General features: G+C 42.5%; 1 protein-coding gene and 1 pseudogene across 6 annotated transcripts in view; one reads left to right on the top strand and one right to left on the bottom strand.

The window, feature by feature from the left end:
* RASGRP3 (RAS guanyl releasing protein 3) overlaps positions 1 to 21335 on the top strand; it is a 136252-nt gene that overhangs the window by 101993 nt on the left and 12924 nt on the right. For 5 of the 6 annotated variants that reach the window (XM_062209240.1, XM_062209241.1, XM_062209239.1 and 2 more), the window contains exons 11-14: positions 105 to 182; positions 4107 to 4223; positions 8384 to 8499; positions 15248 to 15395. In XM_062209240.1, coding sequence (XP_062065224.1) covers positions 105 to 182; positions 4107 to 4223; positions 8384 to 8499; positions 15248 to 15395 — 459 coding nt within the window. The remainder of the gene's footprint in view (positions 1 to 104; positions 183 to 4106; positions 4224 to 8383; positions 8500 to 15247; positions 15396 to 21335) is intronic. The other variant, XM_062209243.1, reaches the window with a different exon arrangement.
* Positions 11531 to 15147, bottom strand: LOC133772941 (biorientation of chromosomes in cell division protein 1-like; annotated as a pseudogene).

Consider the following 21335-nt stretch of genomic DNA (forward strand, 5'->3'; position numbering starts at 1 on the left):
TATTATGCATTGAACTTAAGCATTCAATTTACAAAATATTTTAACAATGTAAATAAAAATGTGTCATCCAGCATAATTGTTTATCTCTTTTAATTTTGTTGTAGCTCTCTCTGGACCTCTATCACACAGAAGATGATATTTACAAACTATCACTGGTGCTGGAGCCTAGAAATTCAAAATCGGTAGGTATTGTTTTCTCTCCAATGATCAATGCTAAACATCACTTTTTGTCACAGCAACTGGCTGATGCAATGGTGTATTTTTGTTCTAAAGATTGAAGAACTTAAAAAAAATCTATATAATTTCCATTTTACCATAATCATTTAAGAATAATTTCTTCATAGTAGAGGCTAAAAATGAGGAGGAACATTATTCTGTTTTATTATTGACCTTCATTTATGGTTCTCCCTCTGAGAGCTCGCCCAGGTAAGATCAGTTTTCTTATGAAGGTCTCATGCAACCTTGCCCTGTTCAGCTGAACTCTGTAGCATGTTAGCGGCATGGTAGCCCCTAAGTCTGTTAATACTTAATGTGATTCTGATTCATTGGCATGGGGGAAAAGAATAACACTAGCCCCGATGGGGCAATCACTGACCCGGTGGCATCATTCTATCAATAATGCATGCAGTGGTTCCATAAGTGCATCTTGGTCCTGCCACACCCCTGAAGTCCATCTTCTGGGAACAGGCAAAGGGAGGAGTGAGGACCCAGACTTTTCAAAGTCAGCACTACTAAAGCAGAGCCAACTTTTGTTTAAAAAAAAAGTGAGGGGAGAGAGTATTGTATTCTCCTCCTTCATTGCTTAGCTCTGATGTGATGAACCAGGGTGGTGTGTGAAGCTTTAGAGCATGTGTGCACAGGAGATTTCCACTTTGACACTCTTACATTTTCTGGGCACTGGAATTGCTACCAGTTGTTGGACACCTGGCAGGGTATCATGTGTTTTATCTCATGAACTTTTTGGAGGATACCAGGTCTGATGAGTGTGGTGGCTTATATAGGTCACACATCCAATGAGTTGAGGGGGGGGGGATTAAGCCAACATTTGTACTTTGCCACCATCCCGCTTTTTGTCTACTGTGTATTCCCTTAGCTTTGTTTTCAGGATACATTTTTGCCAAGTTTGGGAGACCTTTTCTTCAGACCCAGGAAACTCTTTCTATTGGTTATAATATGTTTCCTGGGGCTGGCACTGTGGTGTAGCAAGTAAAGCCGCTGCATGCAGTGCCAGTGTCCCATATGAGTGCTGATTCTGGTCCCTGCTGCTCCACTTCTGATCCAGCTCTCTGCTATGGCCTGGGGAAGCAGTAGGGGATGGCCCAAGTGCTTGGCCCCTGCTGCTGCATGGGAGACCTGGAGGAAAATCCTGGTTCCTGGCTTCTGATTCGCCCAGCTCCAGCCATTGAGGCTATTTGGGGAGTGAACTAGCAGTTGGAAGACCTCTCTCTCTCTCTGCCTCTGCCTCTCTGTAGCTCTGCCTTTCAAATAAATAAATAAATCTTTAAAAAGAAAAAAGAAAAAGAAAATATGTTTCCTGATTTCTTCCTGTCTCTTCTCTAAATGGAATGCCATCCTATTTGACATGTGCTGATAACTGCAAAATAATTTGCAGTCAGGATCTCTTTGCTGAGGGCTTATAGCTGCAATTTACTCATCGTTGGTGCTGGCTGATCTAATCTAAATACTGTTTTCTGTTTACAGTGTCTCACTGGTTCTTTGTATTTCAGCAATTTTTCATGGCACCCCTAGTCAAAAGAAATACCCAATGGTTTCACTTATAGAATGGTTAGTTCTAAAAAACATAATAAATATCTGTATTCTAAGAAGTTAGTAACCACTCAAAAGAATGGACAAGGAACCTGTCACTCCGACACAAACTCTTCTTGTTGCACAGAGCCCGAAGACACTGGAGCAGAAGTCATTCACGTCTGACTGTGGCCGAGGGGGGCGTCTCTGGGCATCCCCGAAGAGCAGAAGGAGATTGTTTACTGCCAATGTGTACCTTTCCTACGTCCTTTAATAGCATAGACTGCTGGGCAGGTGGCCCTTTTCAGTGGCTTCTCTTTTTCGGAACCCTCCTCGATGACCATCCTGGGAGAGCCCTCCTGTGGGCCCGGCTGGGTCCCCTCTGCTGGGCTGCTCTGTGGGAAGGGAAGCTCAAGACCCCACGTAGCCATCCTGGGTACCTGGCTGAGTTCAGTGGGGTCCGGAGCAGAGTGAGGGGGGCACGTGGCAACCCCGACGGCAGAGCCGGGGCACTGTGCCAGTCCCCAGGCATAGCCGGCCCCTCTGGCATTGGGTGTGCTGAACCTTGGAAGGAGGGCCCTGCTCCCACAGGAGAGCCAGGGGTGGGGGGAGGCACAGCCCCGCCAGACGCAAGCTCCCACTGGGTGCTCTGTGCCTGGTGGGGGGTGGTGTGCTAAGCAGACAGCACTTTACAAAAGAGAATCTTTATTTTGTGATACACGTGTCCAGCGGGATCAACACGTAAAAGATAACATTTAGAAACCTTCAAAAAAAAAAATACACTTGCATTGAAATAAAGCAAATATTTTTAATAACCATGATAACTGATGGATGTGTGTACCTATGCGATGCTGTAATATTACTTAAATCTTGGAATCTGATTGAGTGCTACCACCTTTATTTCTGGTTCCACATTGATTATTTCTTCACATGATATGATATCATTGAAAAAAACAGAATGATCTAAATGGATGAATTGTGAGCTATGTTGAGGTAGTAGTCCTCATGGCATCTCACAAATATTGAGGATTCTTGTAATTTACTTGCAAGTTTAAAATATCTTTTAGTGCTCCTGAATTTTCTGCAGTAATCTGGTTTTACCTTTACCAGATCAATAGGATGGAAATCTGCATAAGAAGAGCCATGGTGTGTGTGTATATATGTGTGTGTGTGTGTGTGTGCGTGTCTACATGAGAGAGACAGACAGAGACAGAGTGAGAGAACATATCCAAATTGCAGGTAATTTCTGGTCCTGTTGGTAACTTAGGTTCCTGTTTAACATCCACCTCACATTTTTAGGGATTTAAATAGGTACAGTTACTCCTCAATTCACCCTGTAAAAATGTTTATCACCAATTAATTATCAAATAAGGAACCTGCTAATACAGGCTTACATGTGCACACCAATGAATATACTGATGATGAGGGTTCCACAGAGAGGCCATAAGGCGTCGCAGTCTTAGCTGGTCTCCTGAAAGGATGGTGTTTTGTGCTTGTGTTATTTAAGCGTGTCTTGTCTTATATGCCATGACAGGCTTCTCACAGTCTCCCCTACTTTATTCAGTGAAAATGTCCTGAAAGAACATGGGAAAACCTGTGGAGAAAGCAAGTCCATCAAAGAGGGCCAGAGAGACCTAATGACTAGCAGAACAGTTGGGTTGATTAAATGTGTTAATCTAGGTGCAGGCAAAGAACATAAACTTGGCCATGCCCTGGTGCCCATTTACTGCATATACCTACTAATTTATCACTAAAACCAAATACTAAAGAATCAGATAACTGGTGTTTTATACTTCATACACAAAAATCCATGATGGATTGTTACATATGAAGGTAATTAAAAGGTTCATGGAAAACAGGTTTAAAAATGTTTATTTTTACAGAAAAAGTTTTTGAAATTCATGTATATGAAGGTTTTTCATGCAATTATGAAAATATGTATTATAAAATAGCATGTGTTTTAAATATTTTACTGAACTAAGCTTGTAAGTCCATTTTTCCATGAGCCTTCTGAAGTGCCCTTAAAGATGTTTAAGGATTTAGTGATATTTGGGAATTTTTGCATGAGTAATTTCTTCTGTTTAAGGAAGTTGGATAGGATTTTTGAATGAGCATTCTTTTTTCTGTTTAAAGTAATAGAACTTAGGCTGCTGCTAAACAAAATGCACTCCTAAATGTGTATGTGGTTACACATTAGATAGAATAAACAGAGGATGCTAGCTGTATAACCACATAACTACATAAATGTAAGTTTCTGTTGGCCAGATTAATACTAACACCTGTTTGTCTTTCTTGGTGTCCCTAGTTCTAGTTGCCCAAGGCCTCAGCTAATGTTGAAAAATGTGTATGTGTTCTGTCAGCAGCCTACCTCCCCGACTACACCCAACAAGCCTGTGGTACCCCTGGAGTGGGCATCAGGAGTGATGCCAAAGCCAGACCCTACGGTCATCAACAAGCACATAAGGAAATTAGTTGAGGTAAGTGGTTGAGGGAGAATCAACAGAGAGCACTAAAAGGCCCCTTTCTGTTTCCCTAATATTCTCTAGTTTCCCAGGAACCTGATAGTTCATGAAAATAGCCTTGTGTTCTTTTAGGAGTAATGTAGCAGATGCTTATCTCTACCTGGCATTGAAGTCTAGGGGAGAATCTTCCAGAAAGGCCCTCTTTCCCCTTCTTGTCAGTTTGCTTTCATTATCTCAGCTATTTTCAATTCCTCTTCTTTGTATGTGTTTGCCACCTCTGTTATTGTCACCAACTTCAGGGACTGTTTGGGGATTAGGATAACTCATGAAAATCCATATGGATCACAAGAAAATGCTAGATACACTAGATACTAAAGGGCAGGAAAAAAAAAAAAACCCATAGGTTGCACAGTTTCCCTTGCTCGCTGTTTCTAGAGTTCTGTGAGATAGCAGTATAGTGCTGCTGAGGGCCTAAAAAGCATTGAATATAGAAACAAGGTCCTGTCAGTTTTTCACATAGAAAAAAGCATTGAAGGCCCCGTGCGAGGAAATTGAAACACTCCAGGCACTGGGAACCAGGGTCCCTGTTAAATGTCTATTTGATCAGTACACTCTCTGTTGCAATAGGTTTAGTCATTTGACATATAATGTATGTTTTGCTAAGAAAGGATATTTAAAGAAAAAGAAACTGTTCAACATTGTAGATAACCAGGCAAGTACGAGGCACTGAATGAAAAGTTTTTCACAGGAGTTGATGCCAGAAAAGGAAATAAGAAAGGGAGGTTGGGAAATAATTTCTGCGAGGGAAGTGGCTGAGGAGGTGATAAGGTCCCATGTAGGCCATGTGATGATGGGGTAAGATAGACCCACCATGGCACCAGAGAAGGTGGGGACAGGATCCAGGAACCGCAGGGAACAGAGGAACTGAGCTGTAGTTAAGGACTATCTGACACCAGGAATTAGAAGGCAGAATAACTTGTTCCTCACTCTGGTTCTTCGGGCTGGCTTCTTCTGCTCTTACAAGGAATCTCTGTCACCCCCACCTGCCTTAATTCCCTTCTCTTCCCTTCCCTCCAATTCCTTTACCATGGGGGGAAAGTCAGCCTAGTTTGGATAAATTGCCAACCATTGGTTAAAGCAGATGGAAGACTGGGTTTTATTATGAATTTTTATTCTAACTTGCTCCACAAAAACTCTTATAGTCTTAATATAAATAAGGCTGTTAGAACATAAAAAATGAGTTCTACAAAATGGTTAATTTTTAAGCTGCTTGGAACCTGTAAAAGAATATAATGTTTTGTGTTTTTGTGCAATTCGGTTATCTACAGATAAACTAGCAGTGGGTGCTAAACACTCCTTTAAGTCATATTTTAATTAATTCATGCATTTATATCTTACCTACTTTGCAAAATACTCATGAAGCAGCTTGTAACCTAGGACAATGAAGACAGGTAGGATAGACAGAAACCATCTAGAAAGGGAGAGAGATTAATTATAGCTGGAATCCAAGTTAAATATAAATTATCTTACATGTGTTTAAAGAGCATTGTTTTGCAAGCCTAACTTAGGGGGAGGCATTCACTGTAATGGTTAAGCATCCTCTTACAACGCCCACTTCCCACACTGGAGTGCCTGGGTCTGAATTGCAGCTTTACTCTCTGTTCCACTCATGTGCACCATGGGAAGCAGCAGGTGATGACTCAAGTTCTTGGGTCGCTCCCGCCACAATGTGGGACACCCAAAATGAATTTTGGGCTCCTGGTTTTGGCCTGGCCCAGTACCAGCTGTTGTGGGCATTTGAGGAATGAATCTTTTCTTTGTCTCTCTGCCTTTCAAGTAAATATAAATATAAATAAATAATTATAAAGTATACATATAAAAAGAAAAATTAATTTAGCAGAAGGGATTGGAAAACACTTTCTATTTTTCTATGACCATAAAGACATGACTATTATAAATAATAAAGTATTACATAAATTACAGAGAAAAAAAAGCTTTATTTTCAAGCTTTGCTAATTGTATTCTTCAGAGATAAGCATCATTAATTTGTAGGTTATCTGGCATGACATCATTTTCTGTCTGTTTATCTAGCTAGCTAGCTATCTACCTACTCTCCCGAACATATTACATACACTTATATTGAGCAATCTTGTTCAATTGTTTCCCTAAAACAAATTCCTAAAACTGGAATTACTGTGTCAGAGAGTAGTCTGAGTTTTCCAGAAAGTAATGGCTGTTTACTTTACTAACTTGATGCAATTTTAGTATTTTCATATCTGAGAAAATTAAAAAAAAGGTTCAATTCCATTTCTGTAATTATTAACAGAATTGAGCACCTTTCCATGCATGTATTGACTATTTCTATTTTACTTTGTGGATTGCCTGTTTTACTTTTGTGTCTTTCTTCTTACATATGTTGCTATACTTACCAGCTTTTCTTTACTACAATTAAATACCTAAGACAAGCTACTTATGAAGCAAGGAGGTTGATTCTGGCTCACGGTCTTAGTGGTTTGGAGGTTCACAGTCCACAGTAGAGCAGCACCATCAGTTCAGTTGTCTGGTGAGGACAGAGGATGGCAATGGTGGAGCACATGGCCAGCCAGGAAGCAGAGGGGCTAGGCACAGCTTGGCTTCCATGACCAACCCTCTCACAAGCATTGCCTTCCTAGGGACATGCCCCAGTGACCTGTGGACTCCCAACTGTGCCCATCTCCTGGTCACAAATTTTATCAAGCCTCTACCCTGTTTAATAGCATTAACTTATGACCTTAGGGAAGCCAAATCTTGTTTAAACCATAGCAGCTACAAATAACTTGCTCTCTTTATCATTTACCTAAAGCTTTGTTAGCTTAGCTTTTTTGATTCAGATGTTTTGCATTTTATTGTAGTAAAATATCTTTCTTTATAGCTTTTGATGTTTACATCATTCTAAGAAAGCGCTTTTCTGCTCAAAACTGGTAAAACATAAAAAATGTTTGTATTTATTTATCTTTGGTATTTTATAGCTTTTTATGTTAAAATTCTTAATGCATCTAGAACTTAGTTTGGGGACAGTTTTATGTATTATTGACCATTTAACTCAATGACAATTATTGGCTAATTGATAATTTAATTATAGATTTGAAGATATTTTTTGATATTCTAATTTCCTATACATAAATATATGTCTGCTTCTGAATGCCACTCACTGTAGTAAGTTGTATCATGTTTTCAGTAATGTAGTTTTATAGCATATTTGATGCCTGAAAGGGTATGTTCCCCTTCATTACTCTCCAGTTTAGATAATTTTGTGTATTCTTAATATATTCACTGCTATTTGAACCTTTGAATAAGTTTGTTCATCTAAACATATTATCACTACAATCTTTTAAATTATAGAGATGAATTTTACTTTTTAAATTTAAGAGGGAGAGATAGAAGAAGGGAGAGAGGGAGGGAAAGAGAGAATTTGATTGCAATTGAATTAAATGTAGACTTTAATTTTGAGACCATTTAACATCTTAAAGCTTCATTTTCTACTGTGATGGTACTGGAATTTGTAAATCCACCAAGCCTATCTCCTACCCAACTTAGAGTCTCGGTTTAGATCTTGTTTTCTCTAGTAAATCTTTCTTTCTTTCTTTTTTTTTTTTTTTGACAGGCAGAGTGGACAGTGAGAGAGAGACAGAGAGAAAGGTCTTCCTTTTTGCCGTTGGTTCACCCTCCAATGGCCGCCGCGGCTGGCGCGCTGTGGCCGGCGCACCGTGCTGATCCTTTGGCAGGAGCCAGGTGCTTATCCTGGTCTCCCATGGGGTACAGGGCCCAAGCACTTGGGCCATCCTCCACTGCACTCCCTGGCCACAGCAGAGAGCTGGCCTGGAAGAGGGGCAACCAGGACAGAATCTGGCGCCTCGACCGGGACTAGTACCCGGTGTGCCGGCGCCGCAAGGCAGAGGATTAGCCTAGTGAGCCGTGGCGCCAGCTGTAAATCTTTCTTAATCTCACCCCAGCACCCCCAAGTACTCCAGCAAACCATTTATCTTGTTGCATTGTAAAGACCTCTTAGTTATCTCCCACTAGAGTCTAAGCTTCTGCAAGAAAGACAACGTGCTGGTTTCCATTGCTTTCACAAGAACAGTTCAGAGCCTGACTTATAAATACTTATTCAGTAAATACTGGTTTTTCCTTTGCAGTCTGTGTTTAGAAACTATGATCACGACCATGATGGGTACATCTCCCAAGAGGACTTTGAAAGTATAGCAGCCAATTTTCCCTTTTTGGATTCCTTCTGTGTGCTGGACAAAGATCAGTAAGTCTTAGTTTTGTTACATTTCAATGCAACTTTCCTAAATCAGAAGATTATTATCAGAGGAGGACAGAGAAATTTATAACTTACATTTTGATGGCTTCAACCCTAGTGCTTTCATGAGATAAGTTTTACTTAGCTGATTTTTTTTCCTTGGAGTCCATGAACACGACCAGTTGGATAGAATCCCAGGGTAAACCACATTGTTAGTATTGAACACAAGGGCCCATTTGCAAATTAGCCCAACTCTATATTTCTTACATTACTACTTAGCTACCAACACCAGAAAACTGCCATCAAAAGAGAGAAGAGAGGCTGGCACTGTGGCATAGCAGGTAAAGCCGCTGCCTGCAGTGCTGGCATCCCATATGGGCACCAGGTTGAGTCCCAGCTGCTCCACTTCCAATCCAGCTCTCTGCTATGGCCTGGGAAAGCAGTAGAAGATGGCCCAAGTGCTTGGGCCCCTAAACCTGCATGGGAGACCCGGAAGATGATCTTGGCTCCTGGCTTTGGATCAGCACAGCTCTAGTCATTGCAGCCAACTGGGAAGTAAACCAGAAGATGGAAGACCTCTCTCTCTTTGCCTCTCCTTATCTCTGTGTGTAACTCTGACTTTCAAATAAATAAATAAATCTTTAAAAAAAGAAAAAGAGAGAGAGCGAGAAGAGAAATACAGTTAGCTATAGCTCCGGTGTCCTCAGCGTCACTGCATCTGTGGGCAATTTTTTTTTTTAAGTTTTATTTATTTACTTGAGAGGCAGAGTTACAGAGAGAGGGAGAAACAGAGATCTTCCATCCACTGATTCACTCCCCAAATAGCTGCAATGGTTGCAGATGGGCTAATCAGCCAGGAGCTTCCTCTGGGTCTCCTACATGGGTTCAGGGGCCTAAGTACTTGGGCCATCTTCTACTGCTTTTCCAGGTGCATTAGCAGGGAGCTGGATCAAAGTGGGGCAGCTTGGACTTGAACCAGAGCCCATATAGGATGCCAGCACTGCAAGCAGATGCTTAACCTACTATGCCTCAGCACTGGTCCCGCTGTGGGCAATCTTAAAATTCATCAAATGACCATGATTTCTTAGATTTTTAACAGTCTTCACAGAAGCACATGGTAGCTGCAGATAACAATAAATAATCCACACTTTATTATTTCTATGATCAAAGGTTGTACTGATAAACAGAAACAAATATATTCTTCTTTAGTTTCCAATGATGTCTGAAAATTTAGTGGCTTTCAGGACTAAGTTTGAACTCATTTAAGATAACTAATAATTAAAAACAATTGCTGAGAAAGGCTGGCATTAAAAATTTGATTAAGTTTTAATTATGTGAGGTTAGTTGCTGACCTTAAAGTCATCTGTAATGAAATACTGGATTTTACGTTGGTGAAATATCCAAATCAAATTATGTAAAAACCCTCTAATATTTTGTTGGTATGAGAATTTTTCAAAAATGAAATCGAATTAATATAACACACTAAGGAAAGCTTTGATACTTTAATATAAATGACTTAAAATCTTAAATTCATCTTTAATGCATACCCAGAACAAAGAACACTTTTAAAATAAATTATACTTGTAAGAAACATAAACTTCTTTGACAAAGTAAAATTCCCAGCTGCCCATTTCTTCCCTTAGTTTGTTGCTATTAGGGACTTATAAATAGAACATGGACTTAAAACCACCTTCTAGTTTTCATTTCTCTTCTTTGCTACCTCTATAGGAAGAACTGAGATTGTCTCAGAAAATTGTCTCTTTCTCTGTCTATATCATCATCTCTATGTCTCTTAACATCTATAAATATCTGTGTTTTTTCTAAGAATGAAGGTTTGAGCTATTCATAGCTTTCTTATTAGATGACTTCGTCAGACAATGTGATACCCTAAGTTAATACCTCAAACCTTTCCTTGGTTAACCACACTGAAGTTTGAGTGGTTAATACTGGAAAATATCAGAAAAAGATGTTTTCTCTAAGATCTTGTTTTCCACACTATGTTCCACAAAAACCGGTATTAACTAGTATTTTTGCAAAAGGTATTAACTTGTCAAGTATGGAAAACATAATCAAGTATGGAAAACTAATTAAATAAGTGTCTTTACTGTGTGACTTCCCCAAAACTTTTAATAGACTAAGGTGTTTTACTCTATGACTCTAAGAGAGTAATGGACTAATGCACTATTTTATAATTTTGTTTGTATATGAAATTGTGTAAATATGTATCTTTATCAAATATATTTATTGTATCAATTTTATGAAATTATATATTTTTTAAGTAGTAAATGATTTTATTACAAAAATTATACCATTTATTGATCATTCAGTTTTCTAAAAACACAAACGTAAGAATAAAATAAACACATTCAAGACTCACCAGCCCCTCTAGGACAGGAAGATGCCCTGGGTGGAGAGCATACAACCGTTTTCCCTCCACTCATGTCATCTTCCACACACATTCTAGGATTCCACGTTGCCTTCTACAAGGCAAAGGAAACTGGCTAGAAGATTTCTGTACAAGTCACGATAAGTTTAAAGCTATTTGGTGCTAATGATTTGTACATTCTAGTTTGCAACTCTGAGACTCAAAGACACCAAGCAAGCTCGGCCAAATACCTGCTCCGAGCTAACATTCACTGCCATTATTCTTTGACATTATCTTTGAGATTGATCATGTTCAGTCACCGGAGCTTTTGTTTAGCCCTGAGTGCAGACCCTAAAACCCACGCACAGTCTCCATGTTCAAGTATGAGAGCTTGCTTCAGGGCAACCGAGGTTGCTGTAGTGCTTCTTTGCATCTCTGTAGTGTCTCCTGTGTCAGAGCCGTGTGCAGCAGTGCCAATGGCAGCGCAATGCAGGGGCACACAGTCAAGTCCCCGACTGCCTAACAGCTCTCTGTTCCATCCGGACGCCGCCCCACAGTCAAGGCTGCGATCTGGAAATCAGTGAGGAGCGTGGCCCATCTCCATTTGGAAGTTGTTCTTCTATGGGACTGAACCCACTCCTTCACCATAACTAAACGGAGCTGTCAGGCACATTCTTAGGAGGCATCCTGGTTCGGGGCTGTGGGCTCCTCGGCTTTCAGGCTCTGGAGGGGTGCTGGCACTGCTTCTTTCTTCTGAGCCGCCGGGAACTCACGAATTGCTCCTTCAATCGGGGGTATGACGATGGGGTTTGGTTTTGGATCCACCACCTGAGAAATAATCCTGTCTACCCCAGCTTCCAACATCCCTGACTGAACCACGCTCTGCCTCAGGCCGTTTTACAACTGGTGCTTGTTCATTGTAGGACTCCACTCTTGCTTATCCAGATGAGTGCACACAACATGATCCACTCTCTGTCTCAGGTTTTGGTAGGCTGGCTTGGTGTCGGCCCGGCAGTCCTGGTGGAAGCTGTCAAACAGACCTCGGCTCTTGAGCTGCTCCACAATGAGGGCGATGAGCTGCGGGTCCCCAGGAGGCAAGGAGGCTGTGTTGATGGGGCCACTGCTCCCGCCAGCCCCCAATGCGCCCTTTGCTGCCTCGGTAGAGGCCTGGCCTGCTCTGCCGCCGCCGCTGTCCACCACGCCTGCGCCCAAGGCCCGCGGAGGATGCCAAACACGCGACAGAGGGCGTGAAGTGTGTGGAGTTGTGGCAGATGTGGAGGAAGGCGGTGCCAAGGGGCCAGCGGCGGAGGTGGTAGTAGCAGTGCAACGACGTTGGCAAAGCAGGCCTAAAAAAATATCTATTTTTTAACCAAAGCATTCTTCCTACTCTCTGCAGCCCCGATTAGCATCTTAAGGGTTTGGTTTTCCACAGAAAGTTCTTTGAGAACTGTTATTTGGAATATTTAACTTGTAATCTGCTCCCCATGGGCAGGAAGTCAGGTTTTAGGCCATCTTGGGAAGTTTCAGTGGATCAATGACCGAATAAAATTTCATTCAGAGATAGAAATTCTTTCAGGGCCGGCGCCGTGGCTTAACAGGCTAATCCTCCGCCTTGCGGCGTCAGCGCACCGGGTTCTAGTCCCGGTCGGGGCGCTGGATTCTGTCCCGGTTGCCCCTCTTCCAGGCCAGCTCTCTGCTATGGCCCGGGAAGGAAGTCCTTGGGCCCTGTACCCGCATGGGAGACCGGGAGAAGCACCTGGCTCCTGGCTTCGGATCAGTGCAGTGCGCCGGCAGCAGCGGCCATTGGAGGGTGAACCAATGGCAAAAAGGAAGACCTTTCTCTCCCTCTCTCTCTCACTATCCACTCTGCCTGTCAAAAAAAAAAAAAAAAAAGAAAAAAAAAAAAAAAAAAAAGAAATTCTTTCAGAACGTCACTTAAAGATTGAAGATGTTCTGTCTTTTTATTTCCAGAATGGCAGATGTGAGCACAGCAGGTTGTCTGAGTCAATGCTAGGGATAGCCCTGACTGGCTCTCACAGCTGGCCCTACTCTCGTGTGCCTTGGTGATATGTAAACATTCCCATCATGAACTGAGGAAAGATGGGCCATTTCTTGGTAGAGGGACATGGGATAATTCCAGGTGTGCTTAGTCAGACACCACCAACTTCTGTAGGAGACAAGCCTCAAACTTTCATTAGCTTGACACACTGAAGTTTTTTTCCTCACTCATCTAAGGGTCTAATTTCCTAGTGGCTGGTCAGCACTCCCCTTCCTGGTAATCCATGGAGTAGGCTCTCCTCTATCTCCTGGCTTTGCTGGCATCTAGGGTCGTGGAGCCCCCTGAATACATCTTGCAGATGAGAGAAGAGGAGGTGGAGGAGCACAGCAGTTTCTTAAACTTCTAGGTCTAGGAATACCATTTGTTCAAGTTGGCTTGGTGGCTAACAGTCATATGACCTGCCCCTAGATTCAGGAAGGGCTGGATAATGTAGCTCCTGGCTACATTGTAGTAACATATAGTAACAGATCTATAGAATGAAGGATGGTACACATGCTAGGCAACAAGTATTGTTTTTCCTTCTTCTATGAAGCCATGAAGGGGCCTGGGCTGGGGTTGCTGCTTTATGGTTGTTCTCCAGGAACCCTGTTCACTGTATTCTAATTGGTGCCCAGACTTGTATGACTAAGTGGTGTTGTATATGTAAGTATCTATCTGTCATTTATCTACTATCTCTCATCTATCTATTATTGATCATCTGTCAATAAATCATCTCTTAGTCTGTATGTCTTTCAACTCCATGAATGTACCTCCACCAGGAAACCAGGATCTTATGTGTGTTTGTGTTTAAATTCAGGGACCAAAATATAATGTGTTCCTCAAGTCATGAGTTGACTGTTTAATTTTGAAGAGGTCTGAAATTCTTAAACCTGTAAGAAAATTATGGCACTGCTAACAGCATTAGAGAAGCCTGGGGCAGGAATATTGGTAAGAAAGATACAGAGTTGGGCTTGGATATGTTTGTTTTGGGAGGAGAGTAACCAACAGGAAGAGACCTCCAGTGAACTGTTGAAGATTCAGATGGATAGTCAGGGGTAGAGATACAGTCTTCAGCCCAGTGTCGTGAGCTGGCATCCTTAGTGTGGTGAGCAAGGGCTGATGGGAAAATTTAGAGGGAGAGGAGCTTGGATCCTCCTGAGGAATGAGCCTGCAGAAACACCTTTCCCAACATATAGGTGTTGAGAAGAAAGACTAGATTTTGTGGGAGAATGGGCAAAGGGAAGGAGGAAAACCAGATTGCATGGAATCACAGGGTTCCATAGAGGGGAGAGGGTCAGAAAGGACCTTTGTCCCCATGCAACCTATTGCCAAGAGGTCAGGAAGTCTGAAGAATGAGGAAAGGCCACTGAGGATGTCCTTGCTGTTAGTCTCAACAGGTTAGTAGGACTGGAAACCTGACTCTATGGAGTAAAGAGTAATTGAAGAAAATGGAGAGCTAGAGTCCTCTTTTTGAAAACTGTGGAAATCAGAGAAGGAAGAGGGAAAAGACAAGTGCTGGAAATGGTAGTAGGACTGAGGAAATTTTTTCAGAAGGGAGAATCCTGAATATAACTGTAAGCAGAGGGAGAAATAGGTGAAGAGACTGAGCGGATGGAAAAGTGTGGAGTCATATTGCGGTTAGACAGTGGGGGGCTGGGAGTATCCCAAGCAAGAACTTGGGAGTGTAAAGGAATTCTGAACTGACCAGGAAAGTTGTGACCTCCGGCCTATGCTGGTATAGAGAGAAGGTGACTTGGAGCTCACTATGTCCAACAGATTTGATCTTTTCTGATGAACAAGAGTGAGGATGTGCAGTCCATGGAGGATATGGAGGTGAGTTTGTTCTGTGTTGAGAAGATATGGAAGCACTGCTTCAGTGACGGGCTATGAGCCAGGCTGAATGAGTGAGAGGGTCACTGAGGAAGTGGCTGGATGGTACCAGGCTGAGTGAACTTGAGAATGGGAAGTTAAAAGAGTTTCCTCTTTTTATCTGGCTACCTAATTTGTAAACCCTAGTGCTAGACAAGGGCTAGAAAGATATCCTTCTGGAAGTTGTTATTCCATACTGTGTCAGAGTACACAGGCCTCCTGTATGCACAGTGTGTATGGTCCTGCACATCTGTGTGTGCACACACGAACACACACACACACATACACACCATCTTTACTGACTGTGAAAGGCTTTCAGTACCTGATGCTGTCCTTTGAGATCCCACCTACCTTTAGATGTAATGGAGAAGTCAACATTCCTCATCTTTGGGCCACAGAAGTATGGAGGGTGGGTGTGTAAAGTGTGGCAACTGCTTAGCAATGTGGGATTCAAAGATCCCTCCCTTCTTTGATTCTTTTAACAGAGATGGCTTGATCAGTAAAGACGAAATGATGGCTTACTTCTTGAGAGCTAAATCCCAACTACACTGTAAAATGGGACCAGGATTTGTCCATAATTTTCAAGAGATGACCTATCTGAAGCCAACCTTCTGCGAACACTGTGCAGGATTTGTAAGTCTGTTTTCCATCATTTTCTTTGGTGGGTAGTTACTGGTGCAAAATTCTGAGAACGTAAAAAATGACACACTCACTAGAGCCTGCTTTGGGTCAGAAATAAATCATCATGGTTTTCTGACAGTAAAAATTAAATGAAAGTGAAGGCGAGATCTATGAGGTTAGCTGTGCTCTAGGAATGTAGGGTTGGCAGACAGGGCAGGTTGGTGAGAGCTGCTAATATAAGAGAGTGGTTTGTCTGTTAATCCCTGCCAGGGAAAGGTGTCAGACCAAACTCCTGGCATTCATCACTAATATTCATAAGTAATTGCAATTAAACAGAGCATTTATCTTAGTCAGTTCCTTTGAGTGCTCATTTCATATGGTATTAGTCACTAGAAATCCACTGTGGCATGACTCAATTAACTCCCAACTCTAAAAGGAAAAAAAAAAATCTTTTAGAGAGTAGATGGTTATAATACTAAGTAACATTTACCTAACACTTGACAGTTACAGAGTTCTTCCCCAGTCACTAATTTCATTAAATCTCCCAACAAACCCTTCCCTTTGCCTGTGACTATAGAGGGCCACAGGGGACACAAGTGTTCTGACTTGAATCCTGTGCTCCAGTTGCACCATGACAACAAATGGAGAGTGTATCCTTCATTCCTCACATTTGAGAAATCCTTGGGAACTGAGGTTAGCTTTTGGCCCTGTATGTCTTCCAGTCTATATTCAAGTTAAGTAAATGGGAAAATGTGGCATTCCAGGTGAGGGCTGCCAAACACCCCAGTGAGTATGATGGTTGCTCTTTTCCTAAATGCCAGAGCTCAGTTGTGTTAGCTTTATTCAGTAGTCATATCCCACTGCTGACCCATATTGAAGCCATTGCTGATATATGCTTCCACTAGATGATATTGTTTCTTTGGGGAACACAAGGGCAGGAATTTGTGTTCAAGCATACAGCCACCTGAGAAGGAGTAAGTAAGAGGCAAATGTTACCTCAAAGATGATTCCAGGTGGGTCATAGCACTTGATGTGGTCAAGGATCAAGGTAAGACTGAGGACCCACTCTTTCTCAGCCCACAAAGGAAAAATGCTTCTGTTCCTATCTCCACAGGGATTTGCAGCTCCAGGCCACTTCTTTAGGGAACAAATACATCTCCTTTTTCATTTTGATGGAGATTGGGGGAAAGAAATATCTAGATCAGTGTTGTTTCTTGAATCCTAGCTGCTCCACTTGCAGATCCAGTTTCCTGCTAATGTGCCTGGGAGAGCAGTGGATGATGGTTTGGGTTCTTGAGTCTCTGTCACCTGCATTGGAAACCTGGACAGAGTTCCTGGCTCCTGGCTTTAGCCTGGCCCGGCCCAGCCCTGGCTGATGTTGGCATTTGCAGAGTGAATTGGTGAATAGAAGATTCTCTCTCTCTCTCTCTCTCTCTCAGTCATTTTGCCCTTCAAATAAATAAATCAGTCATTTGAAAAAATTAGAGGAAAGAAAGCTCTGGACTTTAAATCTGGAACCTTGGGTTTGAATCTTGGTCTTACCCCCTGTTGACTCTCCCTGACCTAGTTATATTTAACTATCTTTGAGTCTCTGTTTTCCTATCTGTAAAAGGAAGGAAATACCTGCCATGTTGCTGTGGTAGCAAAATAACATTAGGCATGTTGGATGTCACATAGTTCAGTGTATTTCTTTTCTTAATGCTCCTTTAAAATTTGAAATTAACTTATTTTTAATTTTCATAGTCCTTTATATTTTTCAAAATAAATCTAATTTCATTGGTAAAATTTGATTTTGTTTTTTTTTTTACTTACTACTCACATACATTAAAAAATATCCATTGGCTTTCAAAGGAATTCATCAGTACAACTCTATAGATGTGTCATTTATAAGAATTGTGGAAGAATGCAAGGGACCATTTTCCAGTGGCTGCATTATTTGCTTTGGAAATAAGTTCAAATTTCAGAGTAAGGATGACAAACAGACATGACTTGTGCTACAATCCATTTATTTTAGAATTAGAATTCCAGAAGTGAAAGAGTGTTGGTGACTCCCTTGTTTTACAGATGAGGAAACTGAGATCTGGAGAAGTGACTTCCCCAAAGTCACAGGGATCATTAAAAGCAGGGCCATGAGTCATCTCCAGGTCTCCTGACTCTCATTCCAGTGCTCCTTTTTTTTTTTTTTTTTTTAAATAAAAGCTTATTTTTCATCTACTTAAAAGGCATAATGACAGAGAGAGACAGAGACAAAGAGAGATAACTTCCTTTCATTGGCCAAAGTCAGAAGCCCAGAACTAAATCCATGTCTTCCATGAGGTTGTAGGGGCCATCATCTGCTGCTTCCCAGAATACATTAACAGGAAGTTGGACTGGAAATGGAGGAGCCAGGACTGGAACAGGCTCTCAAACATGGGAGGCAGGCATCCCAAGTATTGGCTTAATCTAGTGTGCCACAATGCCCTCCCAGTCCAGTGCTCCTTATGCCTTAAGAAACTATTCCAAGTATCAGAGCAGCTCTGATTTGAAAGGAATACTCCTGCACACCCATCTATCTGCACAAGGACACCCTCTACTGACCGTGGTGGCACACTGACTCAGTGCCTTTCCGTGGCTAGTATTTTCTTCCTGGCTATGCATATGCATTAACACACCATGTCCATACTTTTAGTCCTCATGGAACTATCATTTGTCTCTCTCACTCTCTCTCTCTTTTTATTTTAAAGATTTTATTTATTTATTTGAGAGGTAGAGTTACAGACAGTGAGAGGGAGAGACAGAGAGAAAGGTCTTCCCTCCGTTGGTTCACTCCCAAGATGGCTGCAATGGCTGGAGCTGAGCCCATCCGAAGTCGGGAGCCAGGTGCTTCATCCCGGTCTCTCATGCGGGTGCAGGAGCCCAAGCACTCGGCCCATCTTCCATGCTTTCTCAGGCCATAGCAGAGAGCTGGATTGGAAGAGGGGCGGCCGGGACTAGAACCGGTGCACGTATGGGATGCCGGTGCCGCAGGTGGAGGATTAATCTACTGTACTACGATGCCAGCCCTCTCTCTATATTTTTTAACAGTTCCTGTGGCTTGCTACTATCTCTGGACATTAGGATATCTCTTGTTATTCATCTTTTCTTGGCCTACCTCAGTGGCTTTTGCTCACACATAGACCACCTGGGAACAATGACTTTGCTTTCTGCTTTCCTTCATTATTATATATGGAGGCTTTGCCACATAATTTCACTTCTGTGGAACTCAGTCTCCTCCTATGTAAAAAGGAGAAAAATATTATTACCTATCCCACAAGATTATCATGGGCACTAAATGAGTTAAAACATGTAGAGAGCTTAAAATTGTGCCTTTCACATAGCAAGAATTCAATAAATGTTAGCTATCATCTTTACTACTATCAAGGCTCCATAGAGAAAGAACTGCTTACACACTGTTGGTCCTTGTAAATTTCTGGATTATTACATTCCCCTTTAAAATCATTTCTATTTCCATTTCTTTCATTCACTGGGACTCTGCCCAAATACCTATAAAGGTTGGGATTGGGCCTGGCCAAGCCAGGAGCCAGGAACTAAGTCCAGATCTCCCACATGGGTAGCAAGTGCCCCTAGTACTTAAGCCGTCACCTGCTGCCTCCTAGATGTGCGTTAGCAGGAATCTGAGATTCAGGGATCTGAACAGAGCAGGACTCAAACCCAGGCTCTCTGCTATGGGATGTGGGTTTCCAAATGGCATCATAATGCTCTTAACTGCCCTGCCAAATGCTGACCTCATATTTACCCTTCATAAAGGAGAAGCAAACTAGATTAGACTGGGCCAGGCTGAAGCCAGCAGCCAAGAGCTTCTGGGTCTCCTAATTGGGTGCAAGGGCCCAAGCACCCAGGCTGTCCTCTACTGCTTTCCAGGCACATTAGCAGGGAACTGGGTCAGAAGTGATAGCTTTTTTGTTGTTGTTGTCAAGCTTTAGTTATTTATTTGAGAGGCAGAGTTACCAACAGAGAGAGGGAGAGACAGAGAGAGGTTTTTCGTATGCGGGTTCATTCCCCAGATGGCCACAACTGCGGGAGCCAGGCCGATCTGAAGCCAGGGGCTAGGAGCTTTCTCCAGGTTTCCCACGTGAGTGCAGAGACTCAAGCACTTGAGCCATCTTCCATTGCTTTCCCAGGCAATTAACAGAGAGCTGGATCAGAAGAGAAGCACCTGGGACTTGAACCGGCACCACTATGAAATGCTGGTGTTATAGGCCGAGACTTAACCTACTATGCCACAGAGCTGGCTCCCTGACAGCTTCTTACAAAGCCATGGTGACACACTCAGGAGCATTGCTCACCTGTGATACACTGTGAGCCGTGTTCCCATTCGTCCCAGGAGGACACCTGTCCTGCTTCTTTCAACATCATTTAATTATGTAAAAAACAACCATGTAACCTTACCACTAAAAGGTTGGGAATGGAGCTTCTCTGGCTTGAGCTAAGCCCATTTAATTGATGATACCGTACATTCCTGGTGTCCCTGTTACCCATGTACAAGTGCTGTAGGGAGGCACGGGAAAGATCACGATGAGCCCCCTTCTTCACAGCGTTTAGAGGGAGTCCGTCAGGAGGACAAAGACACCACCCTCTGGACAGTGCCCCTGGAGTGCCTGGGCAGTTGCTCCCTTGTGAAACCATGGACCCTCACACCTCTCCTGGATAATTTGTCAAGTCAAGGGATAGCATTTCAATGATTTGAAGATCTTAATTGGCTTTTTGATTCTAGAATCAAAAATAATACTTCATTCTGTAAAATAGAAAAGTGTTCTAAGGAGCCAGGCAGACAGGGAAATGCTGAAGAAAGCAGAAACTAAAACAATGTGCCGGTGGGCATTTAATGCAGCAATTAAGACTTCACCTGGGAGGCCTGTACCCCCTATCAGATTGCCCGGGTTCAAGTCCTTGTTCCACTCCAGGCTCTAGCTTCCTGCCAACGTGAACCCTGGGGGGCAGCATGTGATGGCTCATGTGCCTGGGAGACCTGGATTGAGTCATGTTGCGATCTTTTGGGGAATGAACCACTTTAAAAAAAAAAAGTGGAAAATTGGTCATTTCCAAGTTATTTTGGGGGACAGAGAAAAATAATGGATTGGTTACCAACTGGTTAGTACAGGTTACTTTTTAAAAAAAGTTTATGTATTTATTTGAAAGGGAGAGTCACAGAGAGGCAGAAACAGAGAGAGAGGTCTTCCATCTGCTGGTTCACTCCCCAGATGGCTGTAATGGCCAGAGCTGTGCCAATCTGAAGCCAGGAGCCAGGAGCTTCTTCCAGGTCTCCTACATGGGTGCAGGGGTCCAAGTGTCTGGGTTGTCTTCTACTGCTTTCCCAGGCCATAGCAGAGAGCTGGGACAAAAGTGGAGCAGCCAGACTCGAACTGGCTCCCATATGGGATGCCGGGACTGCAGGTGGTGGCTTTACCCACTATGCCAGAGCACCGGCCCCTTAGGTTACTTTTTGTATGTAACAAATAAGGCTGAGGAAGCTTCATTATCATGATCATTGAAACCCAGCCTGTTTGGGAAATGTGGCTGTTATCTCTTATAGTTTCTTGGAAAGTAAGATAAACAGTTTAGTGTCAGTTTGGTGATACAGAACTGTAGCATGGGTAGCTCCATTTTGGTTTTGGGTCTGGTTTGCTGGGACTGTACAAGAACTTGGTCCAAAACATGGCCTCCTATAATTTTTATTTAACAGCCACTCCTATTTTGTAAGTGGAAGTCAGTAACTTCTTGGCTGGCAGATTCTGAGGCTTTTCTACATCATATACAGCTTTGGCGCAGGCCAAACATGGAATTGTGGAGATTGAGTATATGAGTAAATTAGTTTCCTCTTCTGAATTCTTTCAAGGTACAAATTCTACTCAGTAAACCTAATTTCCACACATGGTGCAGGCATTTAGCTAAGTAGGGAAAATTCTGGGTTTG

The sequence above is a fragment of the Lepus europaeus genome, chromosome 13, assembly GCF_033115175.1.
Source record: "Lepus europaeus isolate LE1 chromosome 13, mLepTim1.pri, whole genome shotgun sequence".
In the NCBI taxonomy this organism is placed as follows: Eukaryota; Metazoa; Chordata; class Mammalia; order Lagomorpha; family Leporidae; genus Lepus; species Lepus europaeus.